The 13,665-nt window shown below is 41.7% G+C and overlaps 1 protein-coding gene across 1 annotated transcript in view; it reads right to left on the bottom strand.

The window, feature by feature from the left end:
* Positions 1-718: 718 nt before the first annotated feature.
* The window catches only part of EFCAB5 (EF-hand calcium binding domain 5), a gene marked incomplete at its 3' end in the record, with an annotated part of 33,232 nt that continues 20,285 nt past the window's right edge, over positions 719-13,665 (bottom strand). Inside the window, exons 10-19 of the mRNA XM_009584841.1 lie at positions 12,393-12,549; positions 8,779-9,068; positions 7,734-7,906; positions 6,766-6,994; positions 5,888-6,040; positions 4,561-4,664; positions 3,469-3,722; positions 2,653-2,882; positions 2,354-2,450; positions 719-814 (exon numbers count right to left, since the gene is read on the bottom strand). Of these exons, the coding sequence (XP_009583136.1) occupies positions 719-814; positions 2,354-2,450; positions 2,653-2,882; positions 3,469-3,722; positions 4,561-4,664; positions 5,888-6,040; positions 6,766-6,994; positions 7,734-7,906; positions 8,779-9,068; positions 12,393-12,549 (1,783 nt within the window). The remainder of the gene's footprint in view (positions 815-2,353; positions 2,451-2,652; positions 2,883-3,468; positions 3,723-4,560; positions 4,665-5,887; positions 6,041-6,765; positions 6,995-7,733; positions 7,907-8,778; positions 9,069-12,392; positions 12,550-13,665) is intronic.

Genomic DNA, 13,665 nt, shown 5'->3' with positions numbered 1-13,665 from the left:
GGTGGCCACCGCTCCCTCGGGGCGCTGAGAAGCCACCCTGCCCCCGTCAGTTATCACCTACCTGGAGACGTCGCTTGTTGCCGACTGAAGAAAGGGGAGTTTAATTTCCCAAAATTTTATTAAAAAAGTGATTCTACCAAAAGAAACGTTATTGGAATGATGAAATCTCGCTGCAGACAGTGCAGCTGGCTGTAATCTCAAGCTTTATCCCAATAAGAAAGCTTTTTTTTCTGTATTAAAAATGAAGGGCTTTTCCGCAACACATTTAGAAGAACTTGAGAAAATGCTAATAACCTTTACTTAAAATTATTCCTAAAAAGTAACTTAAGGAGACTGAATCTTGAAAATTTTTGCTGTGTCATTTATGAGCATTGTAGCTTGGTAGTCATAAACTTGTCGCTGCCTCTCTCTTTTTCCCATCAAAATTAATTTAAAAAAAACCTCAAAAACCTTTAATCAAGCTTTTAAAATGTAGTAGCTATACTAGCAAAATTGTTTCCTTTAATGTTTGTATTGCTATTTTCTGAATAATCCCTAAGAGACTTCTTGCCATCTTAACAACAAATACTTAGTGGCTATGCATAAAAAATAAAAACCAGTTAATTTAATAAAAGATGTCAAATACCAGAATCAGTAAGGTTAGATGAGGAACAGGAGCTTTAATTGGAGGCACGCTAGAATTGGATACCAAAAGGGGCTAAAGATGGAGCTTTTTTACTTGTGATCTCTGCTAGTGACAGGCAGGCGAGTACCCAGTTGTACAGGTACTCGACGGGAACTGAGCCGTGCTGCCACACCGCCGCTCTAGGTGCACCTGAAACAAAGAAGACAGGTAACTCCAAAAGCCATGTCAAAACTGTGACCGGTGTTTTTAAAAGCCCAAACAGAGAAGATCATCCCGTCAGTGGAGTTTTCCCCGAGTCCAGTAATTCCGCCCTGGAAAATGGTGATGCTTTGAAAAGCACACAGCATTATTGTGACAGTGCATGGTCAAGCACAGGAGTGCTGCCTTTTTGTTGTAATTTCTTTTGTATTGTGGTAGGTCCCCTCTTTGTACGAAGTGCTCTGCTATATTTTAATGCTAAACATTTGATAATTAAAAATGTAAAGAGAAAAGTGTTTTTTTTCCAAGCTCAGATTTGATTTAAGAGTAATATCCTTCAAAGCTCTCTTACTAAATGCTATTAAAGGTCACCACAGAATCATACCATTAAAGGTTGCTCTGTCGATAGAGTGTAGGTTGTTTTGCGCTCTCTTCTATATTACAGCACATGTATATGGAACATATGGGCATTATCCAATATATACCATGTGTAAACACTGATGTTCATTTTAAAGGAATTCCTATAATTGTGAGTTGTACTTGTATTCACACCACTGATCTGTTACTACTCTCTCAGAGTAAGTTCCATCCTGGGAAACCAACCTTTTGTAGCATACCAGCAGTTTGCCAAAGCTGTGTTCTTGTGGTTACATCTAGGTCCTTAACTGGAGGAAGACTGGATGCTCTAGGCCTGCTTCATTCTCTCCAGTGAATTAGTTTAATATATACGAGGAGAACACATGAAAAACAGCTATGACTGCATTAAGTGTTCACTGTTCATCAGTAGGCAGGGTACTGTTGATAAATATCCCCAGCTAAATTAACAAGTCTTGTGTACATTTGATTTTTAACAGACCTCTCAGTCTGGCATTAGATCATCAAGGGAAAGATCTCAACAAGAACAGCAGTCATTTCTCTTGCAGAGATATTACAAATAATAATAGCCTCTTGACTGCTCTGGCACCAAAAAAGCTCACATTCATTAAAGGAGAGAAATACAGACTGAAACCCAGTTCCTGTATATTATATATATATATAAAATATATATATACTCACTGGCAGATGGTGTTTACAAAGAGGAGGGCTCACACTGTCCTCCCACAATCATGTTGCTGTTTGGAGCTGGGTTAGTCCCTTGGGCAGGGCACAGAGGTCTGAAGTAGATTTACTTGCCAAAAGAGCCATCATTCTTAATATGTCTTTACATATTACTTGCCAAAAGAACCTTCATTCTTAATATGTTTATCTGGGGGTTTACAATGAGATCACTTGTTCTGGTACATTTCAAAGCTGATCTGCTCCCCTTTCCTTAAGGCAGTGAATTTTGATTCTAAATTTAACAGGTTGACTTTTATTGACCAAAAAAGACTGCAGATATTTAGGACCCCTTATCTGTTGTTTAATCTATTGTGAAATCAAAGTTAATTTCTGAAGTAAGGACCTTAAAAGCACTCAGCTGAAGGTTGCCACTGACACTGTTTCATTGCTGAGCTGTGTCTGGTAATGTCACAATTAGTTTATGATATTTACCAGTGATGCAGTCCAACAAGAGCTCTGCTTGAACTTGCACAGATGCAGCAGTTGGATCAAAGCAATAAATCTCCTGAATCAAATTGTCATCAAGTTTCTGCAATGCAGAGAACAAAAAGAGTCAGGTGGCAGTGAAAAACGTTAGAGAGGGTTACAGAATTAAAGATGGTTAGATCAAGCATATAGGAAATCTGTAGGTAATGAATTATTTCACTGCCAATTCACACTTGGCAAATTCCACTATATCTTCTTGGGGGAGGAAGAACAGAAAACAAAGTCTCAATATTTTGAAGTCTCACCAGTATACACTGACTCCAGTTCTCAGTCTTCTCTGAGCCCTTCCAGTTTGGATGGAGAAGCAACAGCACAGCCTTAACTATGTTATGTACCAGAGCTGGTGGTTCTACATAGCTCTTTATTTCAGCAAAGCTCCCAGCATCCAGTTTCTGGACACACTGGCGCAGATCCTGCAGCATGAGCCGGTGGAACAGAATCCCTGCATGCCTCAAATTTGCCACGTGTTCTGCCTCTGGAATCAAAAGCAAAACTTTCAAGAAGTTTCTCAGAAACAACTGGTACTCAAAACTTATGTTATTGACTGAAAGGCTCTGCCTCTTTATGATTAACTCTTTGTCTCCTTGATTGATTAGTGACTGATTAGTATACTGCCCAAGTATCCTATGAAACTTTTAAAAACAGGTATGTGCTTGAGAAGGAGACAAAACTTGCCTCAGGGGCAAGCAGAGGTCCCGAGTCCATGAACGGTTCAAGCGTGCAGGTAATTCTGGAACTGTGACATTCAAATTCTTTTGATCTTAGTTGGGGCAGTTCTGAGGAGCACATGTGAGATCCCTGATACAACAAAGCACCTTGCTTCACACCTTTGACTTCAGTGGGAATTGGGCATAAAATATCCTGTGAACCAGAGTCAAAATCTAAATGTTCTGTTTAACCGTATTCTGCTAAGCACTTACGCTTGCTCAGGAGTAGTTTACGTGTAGCAAAGGTTTGTATTTGTCTTTCAATACTTGTAGGAATGATACTTTAGATGTGGTTTTACTGAGATTCCTAATTTCACCCCTAAAAAACCTATCTTGGCTCTGTATGCACAATACCCAGTACATAGGTTGGTTCTGTTTCCTCTAAAGACATCTTCAGTATCTCAGAGCAGGCAGCTTGGGCCATCTTTAGCATTTTCTGCAGGTCTTTGTGTTCATGAGGTGGTAATTTCTGGTGGTGTCCGATGCTGATATCAAATATCCCAAGAGCTTGTCCTGATAGGTCACGGAGAGGTACTGCAATGTGGTATTCTCCACAGACAGAAGTGTGAATGACCTCTGAACTGTCTATGCACTTAAATAGGTAAACTCTGAAATGAGAGTAAAGAGAGGAAAATGTACTGGGCTTTACCATTCTGGTTTCTTTTGGTAATTTATTTAGCATATTTTAGTAAGATGCCATTCATTTCTTGTTGTTAAAACAAAGGTATTACATTACTAAATCATAGTTTATTTCCTTGAACTGAAATATGCACAGCTTTAAGTATCATTCAAGCCATATACAAAAAGGATAAAATAGCACTGTGGAACAAAATACTGATTAGCCAAGGCAATTGCTGAAAATCATAAGAATTTAGCGAACCCAAATTAGGTTGTAGTCCTGCTTTAAAACCAGTTTCCTGTTTATAACCACATTGACATTTGTTCTATGAAGTTTTATAAAAAGTAAAAACATCTGCTGGAACAGCAAATGGCTATTCAATGAACTTTGATGACAAGGATGATAGGCTTAAAAGACAAGTGTGTGAGGATCTTGACAGTGAAAGGAAACAGATAGTTGAAGGAAATGAGACTAACATGGCCAGGAAAAAAGACAAATTATTCTAAAGAGCAAAATGCTTCAGTGTAGGCTCTAATCCTGCAAACCTTTCACAGCAGATGTAGAGCTTGTTTGGCAGCTCAGCTGGTGAGCATTAAGTTGGAAGTTAAGTTTTTGCAGGCCTAAACTCAAAGAGAAAATACTCCTCACCCCTTCATAATTCAGTATCACATGCATACACACCAGAAGCCTTGATAGTGAGAGAGCTACAGCCAGACACTCTGGCAGGGTTGCATTACCATGGGCTTTATGTAACGTGGATCATGCCTGACGCAGGCTAGAGTCTAGGACCAGAGGTAACTAGTTCAACTGGAGGTGCTGGAGCCTACCTTAAGAGGTTTTCTTTTCTGAGGAGAAGAACAGGAGAGCTATGAATTTCTTTTTGTCCTGTCTTATCTGTAGTAATCACCTTGCGCAGAGCATAGTCACATATCTGCCAGAGAGAAAAGGGAGGTTTAGCTGCATCCAAGAAAGGAACAGCCATTTTGAAGCTTGGAGAGGGAGGAAATTGTTTATTTCTTAAAGGAAACTGCTATGTACATTCAAGTGCAATGGAACGGTTTAAAGACATCTCCCAACAATGCTTGGTTTTATTCCCAGAGTGTATTGCTCAAGATGCATGAAGAATATGCCCTGGATCTCCCTCAGCCAGACTATTTAATCTATCCCCAGGCTCCCCGCTGAGGAACACCCACGGGCCAAGAAGAGGTTTCCCTTCTTTTTCCCATCCCCTTGCGGTCCTCTTTCTCATGTCATGTTTGTGTCAGCGTGCCTTGACACGTGAAAAGCACAGAGGGGAGCAAAACCCTGGCTATCAGACAGCTAACAAGGGAACAGAGCGGAGCCTGGAATGACAACAGAAAGCTGCCAACATAAACTGTGCTTATCAGAGGAAGCAGCTGAATTATGGCTACAGCAGATGTCATACAGACTTTGTGATGACACAGGATCAGTCCTAAATATTGCATACACTTTTTGTCTTCTTAACTCACTTGCATCTGAAGTGACAAGCTTCCCAGGGCCCAAGTGCCTGCTCAACAACTGGAGTATGATCTGCAGGGAGTGGGGCTGCCTGTACAAGCTAGCTAATGGGGAGCAGCCACTTCCTGAGTTGTATTTATGTCTTGGCTGCTGACATTAGTTCAGAATGAAAAGCTAATACATTAGCTAGGACATTCTTTTTTCCAATAAAATACCATAATTTTGACATGCACAGAATCTCCACAGAAGAGCATCTCATTTTGTGGAGGTCCCAACCAGCAAAGCTTTAGCAGGGATTTGCTGTGTTGGCTAACCTACAGATGGATGGATGGGTGTGGGGTTTTGCTCTACTGGTTGCTATGCAGCTATGAACATTGAAGTAGGAGAATATTCCCATTTCCCATGGAGAAGGAGCTATACTAGCAGTGCTCTTGAATTGTTTTACATGGGAGGATGAAAAGAATGAAGAGTGGCCTCCTTTACAGAGGGTACCTTCCCTCTTTACCTTTGTAGCCCTTTTGTTGCACAGGCAGGCACAAGAACCTCAGGCAGGCTTCAGTTTTTATGATAAAACCGCTGTGAAATCACAGGCAGCTAGAAATGGCAGGTCCTTACTAAAATAGCCTTGTCAGCCCCTGACTAATACAGGCCTTTTCACTGCAGTAATATGTGTACCTTGTCTTTGCCAGGCTCCACCAGGTACGTAATAACGGTGTGGATGCTGGGTGCCCTGGGATGCAACCAGTCCAGAGCAGTAACAGTCATTTGTAGAACATTTTCCAATCTGCAGACATGGTGGTAGGCTTTGCTGAATGCCTGAGAAACCCCCTGTGAAAGCAGAATCCTCCAAATGAGCCAGACAGTTCCATATGATTTGGGGAAAAAGCTGGGGAAACTTTCATGCAGCAAAATGAAGCAAAATGGTTGTAACAAGTTGCTTTAATCAGAACTTGTAAAGCTGAAAAGTGACTGTGAAATGTCCCTTATCAAATAATGCTCTAATGGTCCAGAGTACCTGGGTCACAGCCAAGTCCAAAACTAGGCAAAGCTGGTTTTTAGTGGAGATAGCCAAATTGACTGGTAATGTTGGCTTGCTGCGCTCCCTGCTGCCCAGATGATGCACCCACAGTGAGGCTGATTCTAAAGAGCATCCCAAAGAAATCCGGACTGCTGTTGCTTATAATTAGTCCACCATGTAAAAAGTAAGGTTTCATGCCACTTTATGGAAACAGACACAACTATGAGGTTCAGAGCTTCAGGAAATAAAAGCTACTATCTTTGGGCTTTGCACAAAAGTGCTACTAATTTACTAGTCAGGAGACACTTAAATAAATTATTGATGAAATGATACCTCATCATCAATTACGGATAAGATGCTAATCAATAAGATATTGATAAGGTGTTCTGCTCACACCATTTTTACCATATACACTAAAAAGGGGCCCGCAACTTTTCTTAGTTGTGTTTACTCAGAACAAACATGTAAAATTCACATGGTCCCTACACAGCTTTTTGAAGAGTCGTCTAACAAACTGCTTTCTGATGGTGCCCACCTGATAGAAACTGATCTCATGGGTCAGAAAGATGGTTTTCTCACACTGGTCCCGAAGAGTGTCGAGTCCTAGAATGCCAAAGACTCTCCAGCGAGCATCGTGCAATGGCAGTACCAGGAGTGAACCTCTTCTTTCCTCCACTGGGCGGTCAGTGTTCCAGAAGTGGATATTTCCATGGAACTGAACTCTTGGAACATGGATTGGCTTTCCCTCTTCAACAGCTGCAAAGCTGAAGAACAAATTTATGAGGAGGTTTGTTCAGAGCAGCAGAAAACCTTTAGCAAAGCAATAAATACTGCAGCTTTGATCTCTCCCTGCTTTTTGGCATCAGAGAAGGAAGGTGTTAGCTCCTTATTCTGACCACACCCAGGAATACCACATTTACCACTTGCATCCCAAAGACAGTGGTAATAAATAAGGCACTTTTCATCCTTAGGACATTTTAAACATCAACTAATGAATGTAATGAAAGGGAATACATAAGCGAGCAGCAGTTACATTTAATAGGTTAGAAGAAGCAATATTTAAAGAAAGAGACAAATATGTCCAGCTTTTGGAAACGAGAAGTAAAGAGGCATGAAAACTGTTTATACTGTAAACGTTAGGGAAGGAAAGGCATTGTTCTCAAAAAATATCCTGTGGATGTAAACCGGTGTAGGGGAATTAATTTCTAAAGAATAAAATGTAGGCCCAGTATAATAGACTTTTGCTAAAGGATGAGATTTATTAGACTGTGAGCTAATCTCCCCAAGGAAAGGAGTGAAATCCCAAACAGAGCAGGTCTAAGTAGACCATGCAAAGTATAAGGGCATGTATATAATGAATCATTCCATAACGGTCCCTGAGGAGATTTCCCCTCTGGAGTACTCTATCAACCTCTGTTTCCAGTGCACCCCAAACCACTGCCTGGTAGCCCTACATCCCAATATTTTTGAGAAGAAGGATCAGTTATTTGCAGCTTTTCTTACCTTACTCCTTTCATGTCTCTGTAAAGTATCTGGTTTAGAACATACGGAGCATCATCTGTGGTACATGCCACATAGTGTAGGAGAATCTGTCCCCGCTCTGGCGAGAGCTGGTTTTCTTCCAAAAGGGCAATATATGCACTGATCTTCTTGTTATCCCCATGGGCTTCTGCATCCTAGCAACCAAATGTTTCCCATTACATTATGTACATTAGCCATTGGCTATTACACTTATTTCATGTACTTAGCACTTGTCTCATTTTTTGCTGAGATGCTGTTCTGGTTCACTGATTTTGTATGTCACGCACCGGCTGCATGACATGTATGTGTCTATGCCGTGATCGTTTCTGACCGGTACGCTCTGTTACATGCAAAACCACTTTGTAGTTTGGTTGGCAAGGAAAATGGATTTCTTTTTTCCTGCTGCTAATGGGGAGCAGTTCATATAAAAATAATCCCTAATTATAACCTGTGCCTAAGCAAAACTCTTATGGATTTCTTCTCCAATAGGAGATTCCTTTGGAAAAATCAGACAAACAAGTGCCAGAGTTGCTACATTTACAAACCTAAATATTGTAAGAACACTTCAGCTACTATGAGAGAAGTTTTGCTTTGAGGAGGGCTTTAATGGTGAGGACAAACATCTAAAGTTGCAGCTGCAAGTTAAAAATTAAACTATATCGCCACTAAAAATTAACCATCTTTGTCCCAAACTGAGTCTGGTGTGTTTCATTTCAGAAGTTCTAAAACTAGAACTATGGATTTCCAAATTTGATCCAAGTCAGCTCTTCAAAAAGTGAGACATAAGTATCCATGAAATGCATTCTGTATTGGCAGAGCATGGATGAGAATTCTTGTATTGCAGATCTGACCTGTGACTCTTTCTGTGCATAACCATGGGCTCTCCTGAGCATCAACTAAGTGCAGAAAAGCACCAGGAAACCAGCCTCAGACCAGCGTCTCATGCTACCTGTGAGTTCCACTCAAATGCACCAGGGATTGAAGTCAGTGCCACAATCCCAACACAAGTGCTCCCTGGCATGCGTACCTGGGAGAGGGCCTTAAACACTGCTTTGTAAACCGGTTCCATGCTCGCTCCACTGGTCTCAGCTGCTTGCTGGATATCATGCAGCCATTTCCTCCTGGTTAAGCTTTGCAAGCACTTCATGCGACTTTGTTCCACACTTGTGGTCAGAAATTCCACCAAGTTATCCATAGATTCATCCTCGTCGCCAGTGAACTCAGAAGCAACTAACTCAAGCAAAGTCTGGAATGCCTTTGGGGATAGCTTCCCCACTCTGCTGAGCTGTGGGTAACGGGAGCAAAGGTGTTTCTTTGCTAGTAGAAGAAACAGAAAATAAGTCAGGGACAGTCTATTTGAATAAACTGTTCTGCTTTTCTTGTGCAAAATATGAATCAAACCCTAAACTGGCTTTGGGTGGAGTGCTGCAGTCCATCATTCTGGGTTTCTTCGAGCTATCTCCTAAATGTAAGTTGTCATCATGACAACTTTAGCTTCCAGACTGGATGCACCTTTTCCTCTAGATGCCTGCTTTCTCACCTATTGAGAAAGAAACCTGCAAGGCATTGCTCCTGTGCCCCTTTTGTACCTCTGCAACACACCTAAATAATAAAGGTCAATGGAAAATAGGAAAGCTGCTTGGAGTTATAAAAAATCAGACGTATCTTCACATCAGAACCAAATTTTATGGACACTTGAGGGGCTGGTGGGACTGGGCTGCAGGTAGGCATTCTGCATACAGTAATAGAAGTTGAGACCTTACAGAAAAACTATTCATCAATCCCATTAAAAATGTGAAGGCCAGAGTCCACAGATGATTTCACAGATCACTCATATTCCTGGATTTTCCATTATATACCATACTTGCAGATACTATATTTTTCTTTTGAAGTAACTATCATTCTTAATTACCCTTCTTTAGGTGCCTTTGATGAATTATTGAAATAACTTTTGTATTGTGCTAAATCTCATAAATGAAGAGCAAAGAAAACGAAAGCTCTATTGAAGTCGTACAGAGGTCGGGACAACAGTGCTCTGGAATCACCAGTACTGCACCGAGTGATGTAGATGTGGAGCAAAAGGAGCAAGAGAGCTTTTATAAGAAATATGGGGTTTAGAAGAATAAATTAATATGAAAAACATCTAAAACAGTGAAGTGCTGCCTATTAGCTCTCAGGGGAGTGAAGGAGTAAAGATCACTGCACAGAGGCTGCTCCTTCACATCTTGCACAGGGCCGGGGAGTGGAGCCGTGCCCCAGTCCCCTTTTTCATGCCCCAGAGATTGCAGCTGAGCTGGCCCAAATACGGGCAAATAAGCTGCAGTAGAAAGGTCTGGCAGAGTTTCCTTCTGCTTGGAGGAAGGAGGAATGAGGAATGCCACAAGGGTCAAATTGTGATTCTCAAGAATCGCTTTCCTGTATCTACTCTAGTTCACAAACCTCCAATTTGCTCCTGAAGACAAATGGGACTCAGACTTGTAATCCTAACAGACTGAGCATGAAAATGTAAATTTACCCCATCGAGTTCTATCCAGATGTTACTTAAATCAGCAGCCAGTCTTAACAGCGTAGTTCAAGCCCTGTCCCAGTTCTTCCAAGACTCCCCCACAGCACAGCTCTGGGCTCACGGGGGTGCTCTTGCACAGCCTTTCGGACTCGCAGGCAGCTTCCCGGCGTTGGAAGCCCGGGATTCACCGGGTGCTCTGCCCAAGCTGGGCTTGCCTGGTCATGCTCCTGGCTGTGCCTCTCATGACTAACACTTTCATCATTTTTTTTCTGCATCCTGACTGCAAATCCTGCTGGACCCGAAGAAGTAAAGAAAAGGAAAGAGAGCTATACGTCAAGCTGCTTCCTACTAGCAAACGAAGCAAGCAAAGATATATAGGTAGAAGTGTGACTTTGCTGTTAAGCACAAAGTATTTTGTGATCAATACATACAATGGGCTATAAGGAACAGTGTAATAGGAAATGCTTTGATTAATGATGCACAGGAACAGGCAAGGAGCTGCCCTGATTGCCTCCCAGTGCACCCAAGACACTGATATTTATGGGAGCTGAGAGCCTCCTCCTTCCCCCGCAGAAGTCAGGGAGCATTTTATCACTGGCTTTTTATCTACAGAAGTACTACCTTGCCCCAGTCATGGTGGAGCTGACTGTTAATGCTGTCTTATCCTGCCCATCATCTAAAGAACATGCAGTATTTTTAAAATTTAATTTCTGATTTTCTGACAGAAGTAGGATGGAGAATTTTTTGATGGTATAAAAATGTTTGGATTTTCACCTCCACTTTTTCCTCTCTTTGAAGAAAGAGATGAAGAAAGAAATACACATGAAGTTGAATATGGCATGATCAGTGCCTTCATTACTGAGCCACAGCATAATGAATTATTTTCCCCATTATATTCTGTAATGTTATGCTTTTCACTTACAAGGAAAATCAAATAATTCTACCCACTTTTCATTCTGTGTTTTCATCCAGGAGGAGTGCAATGTCTGTGAACGCTTCCCCCAAACCTGATTGTTCTACGATGTATTTGAAAGATTAGATTGAAGCTGCTAGAAATAGTTTTATGTTGCTTGTAGGTGATATTGATTTCGCTATGCTATCTTTCTATTTATTTGTCCTTTAGTTTATGAGCCCTTCATGGAAGGGACTATGTCCTTCCATATTTCTGTAGTGTGTTCTGGCATGCTTTGAATACAAGAGAGCTGTAAATTGCCAGTTTCTTCTGTGGCTGTGCAGCCTGGAGACAATTAACTGCAGCACGCCGGTGCACTCCCCACCCTACCAGCTGCCTCAAGTGAGCTAAAGAATAAGCAGGTTTTGGTTGTTGCCAAAATGAGCCATTTTCAGTAATCTGTGGCAGAACAAGCAACATGAAGATATGCATGGAGATGAGTAAACCAGTCCTCTCCACCCAAGCGCACATGCAGACACGTTCTTAATTGCTAATACAGTATTTCAGAGCACCGAATGCCCACATGTTAATATGCATGAGGCTGCCAGACAGGTCCAGGTGAAGCACTTTTGTCTGACCCAAGTCTCTTCTGTCAAGGACCAAATTTGATAAGTTTATTCGGAGAAATGAAGCAACAGAGAAGTGAGACTTGAAGTTGCTATCTAATTCATGAGAGCTGTGCGACAGTGTGGATTACTAAAGGCCATTAGACACCCATAAGGAAAGCTGGTGTTCTCTCCTATGAGGTATGTTCCTGCAGACAGCGCAGTAAAATGTGTCTATTAAAAATAGCTGGATAACACAGACAGGCTAGACTAAAAGTGCGAAACGTGTCCTCAGGCTTTACGTCTGTTTTTCACTGCCATATCAGTATATATTGCATGTTACAGCTGAAATAATTTTTCAACACATCACAATGTCATGAAAGCATTGGGCTACCTCTCTGACTGGGAATCTGTTGCAGGGGAGTCTCGCACAGGAGGAGGGGATGGAGCTATGCCTTAACAAGTAGGACTGGATAACTGTTCCTCTTCATTTTACACATCACACCTTGTATGCTTATGACTGCTCGCAAAACCAAAAAATGGCTGGTGCTTGCCAACAACTTCATTAACACTGTTGTTGAATGGTTCAAGGCCTACTGTGTTGACATTGTTCTCTCGGAGCAGAGCTCTCTCCTTACCCTTCCTCAAGGCTTCTTTTTCCATCCCTTCCTTGAATGTGCTTAGAACAGCATCCACTTCTTCCAGGTCCAGAAACCCAGATGCACTGTTGTCCCACTTTTCGAAAAGTGCCTCCAGAAGCAGTTTCCGTTGGGCCAAGCGAGAGATGAGGTGAACCTATAGTGGAGAAACAGCTGGTCTTTGATAATTCCTGGACACTGACGCTCAGTGTCTACACAAGTATGGAAACTGTAGTGGTATGTTGATCACGTAATTCCTATGGGCCAGGCCAAATCTGTACATACACAGCTCAGACCTGGAGATGAATCATTAAACCTGGGAGATATTTGGAAACACTAAGCACAGCCGACAGTTCAGTTTTACCAGGCAGAATAAGCACTGCAAAGGGTTATTTCCCAGTGAACAAATGAAGTGCACACCGGATCTAAGGTGAGATCAACTCAGGTTAGTGGAAGTTTCCCAGAATACAAATGTCTTCCTAGCAAGAGCTAACCACAGCCTTGTTAGTAACACCAAAGATTTGACAGTTTGTATTTCCGTACATTGTTATTTTGCTGGTGCTGCCCTGAAGTGTGTGGGCTCCAAGAAAATGCATGTACAATTTGTCCTTTAAACCCAGTCTTTGCACAGCATACAGTGACAAATGGCTGGAGTGGAATTCTCTCAAAGGCCAAAATACTGGCAGCGTGTGTTGTGTTCAGTGTGAGGACAGTAGAGCCGTCAGATCCAATATCTCATCCCAATTAGGTCAGCAGCACAGAGGGAAACCAGAAAGAGGTCTGAGGAAAATGCAGTTAAAGAGGCTACTATGGACAGACCCACCACAAAATATATCTGTACTCTGAAGTGATATGGGGCACCCTGATGATATGCATGAGGATATTGCTGAAGGGGAATGTATTTTTTCAACACATGGCAAGAGCACCTTGTAACTTAAACACAAAGAAGCATATGCATATTCACATACAGCCATGCACATAGCAAAACCAAACACTCTTGTTTTAAAATCCTCCCCAAAACATCCACAACCTCATATGTACAGTGCAGTAGGTCAGAGATTAGGTTCTTGGCTATTATAAAGGTGAATAAGCAGAATGGAATGTTTTGAGCTCTTTCATAATTGACTGTCAACCTGCTGTCTCACTGAGTCCGGCTCTAGAACAGAGACAACCTCTTACAGGATAAGTCTGTCATCACTTCTAGAGCTAAGGGCTAGGGAGGGAGGTTCCTTATGAAAACAAAGGGGTAAAAAGTCTCTTGAAGAAACAGAAT

The sequence above is a fragment of the Fulmarus glacialis genome, unplaced genomic scaffold (genome assembly GCF_000690835.1).
Source record: "Fulmarus glacialis isolate BGI_N327 unplaced genomic scaffold, ASM69083v1 scaffold48189, whole genome shotgun sequence".
Taxonomy (NCBI): Eukaryota; Metazoa; Chordata; class Aves; order Procellariiformes; family Procellariidae; genus Fulmarus; species Fulmarus glacialis.
Note: the sequence above shows the minus strand (reverse complement) of the source record. Positions and strands in the feature narration are given on the sequence as shown.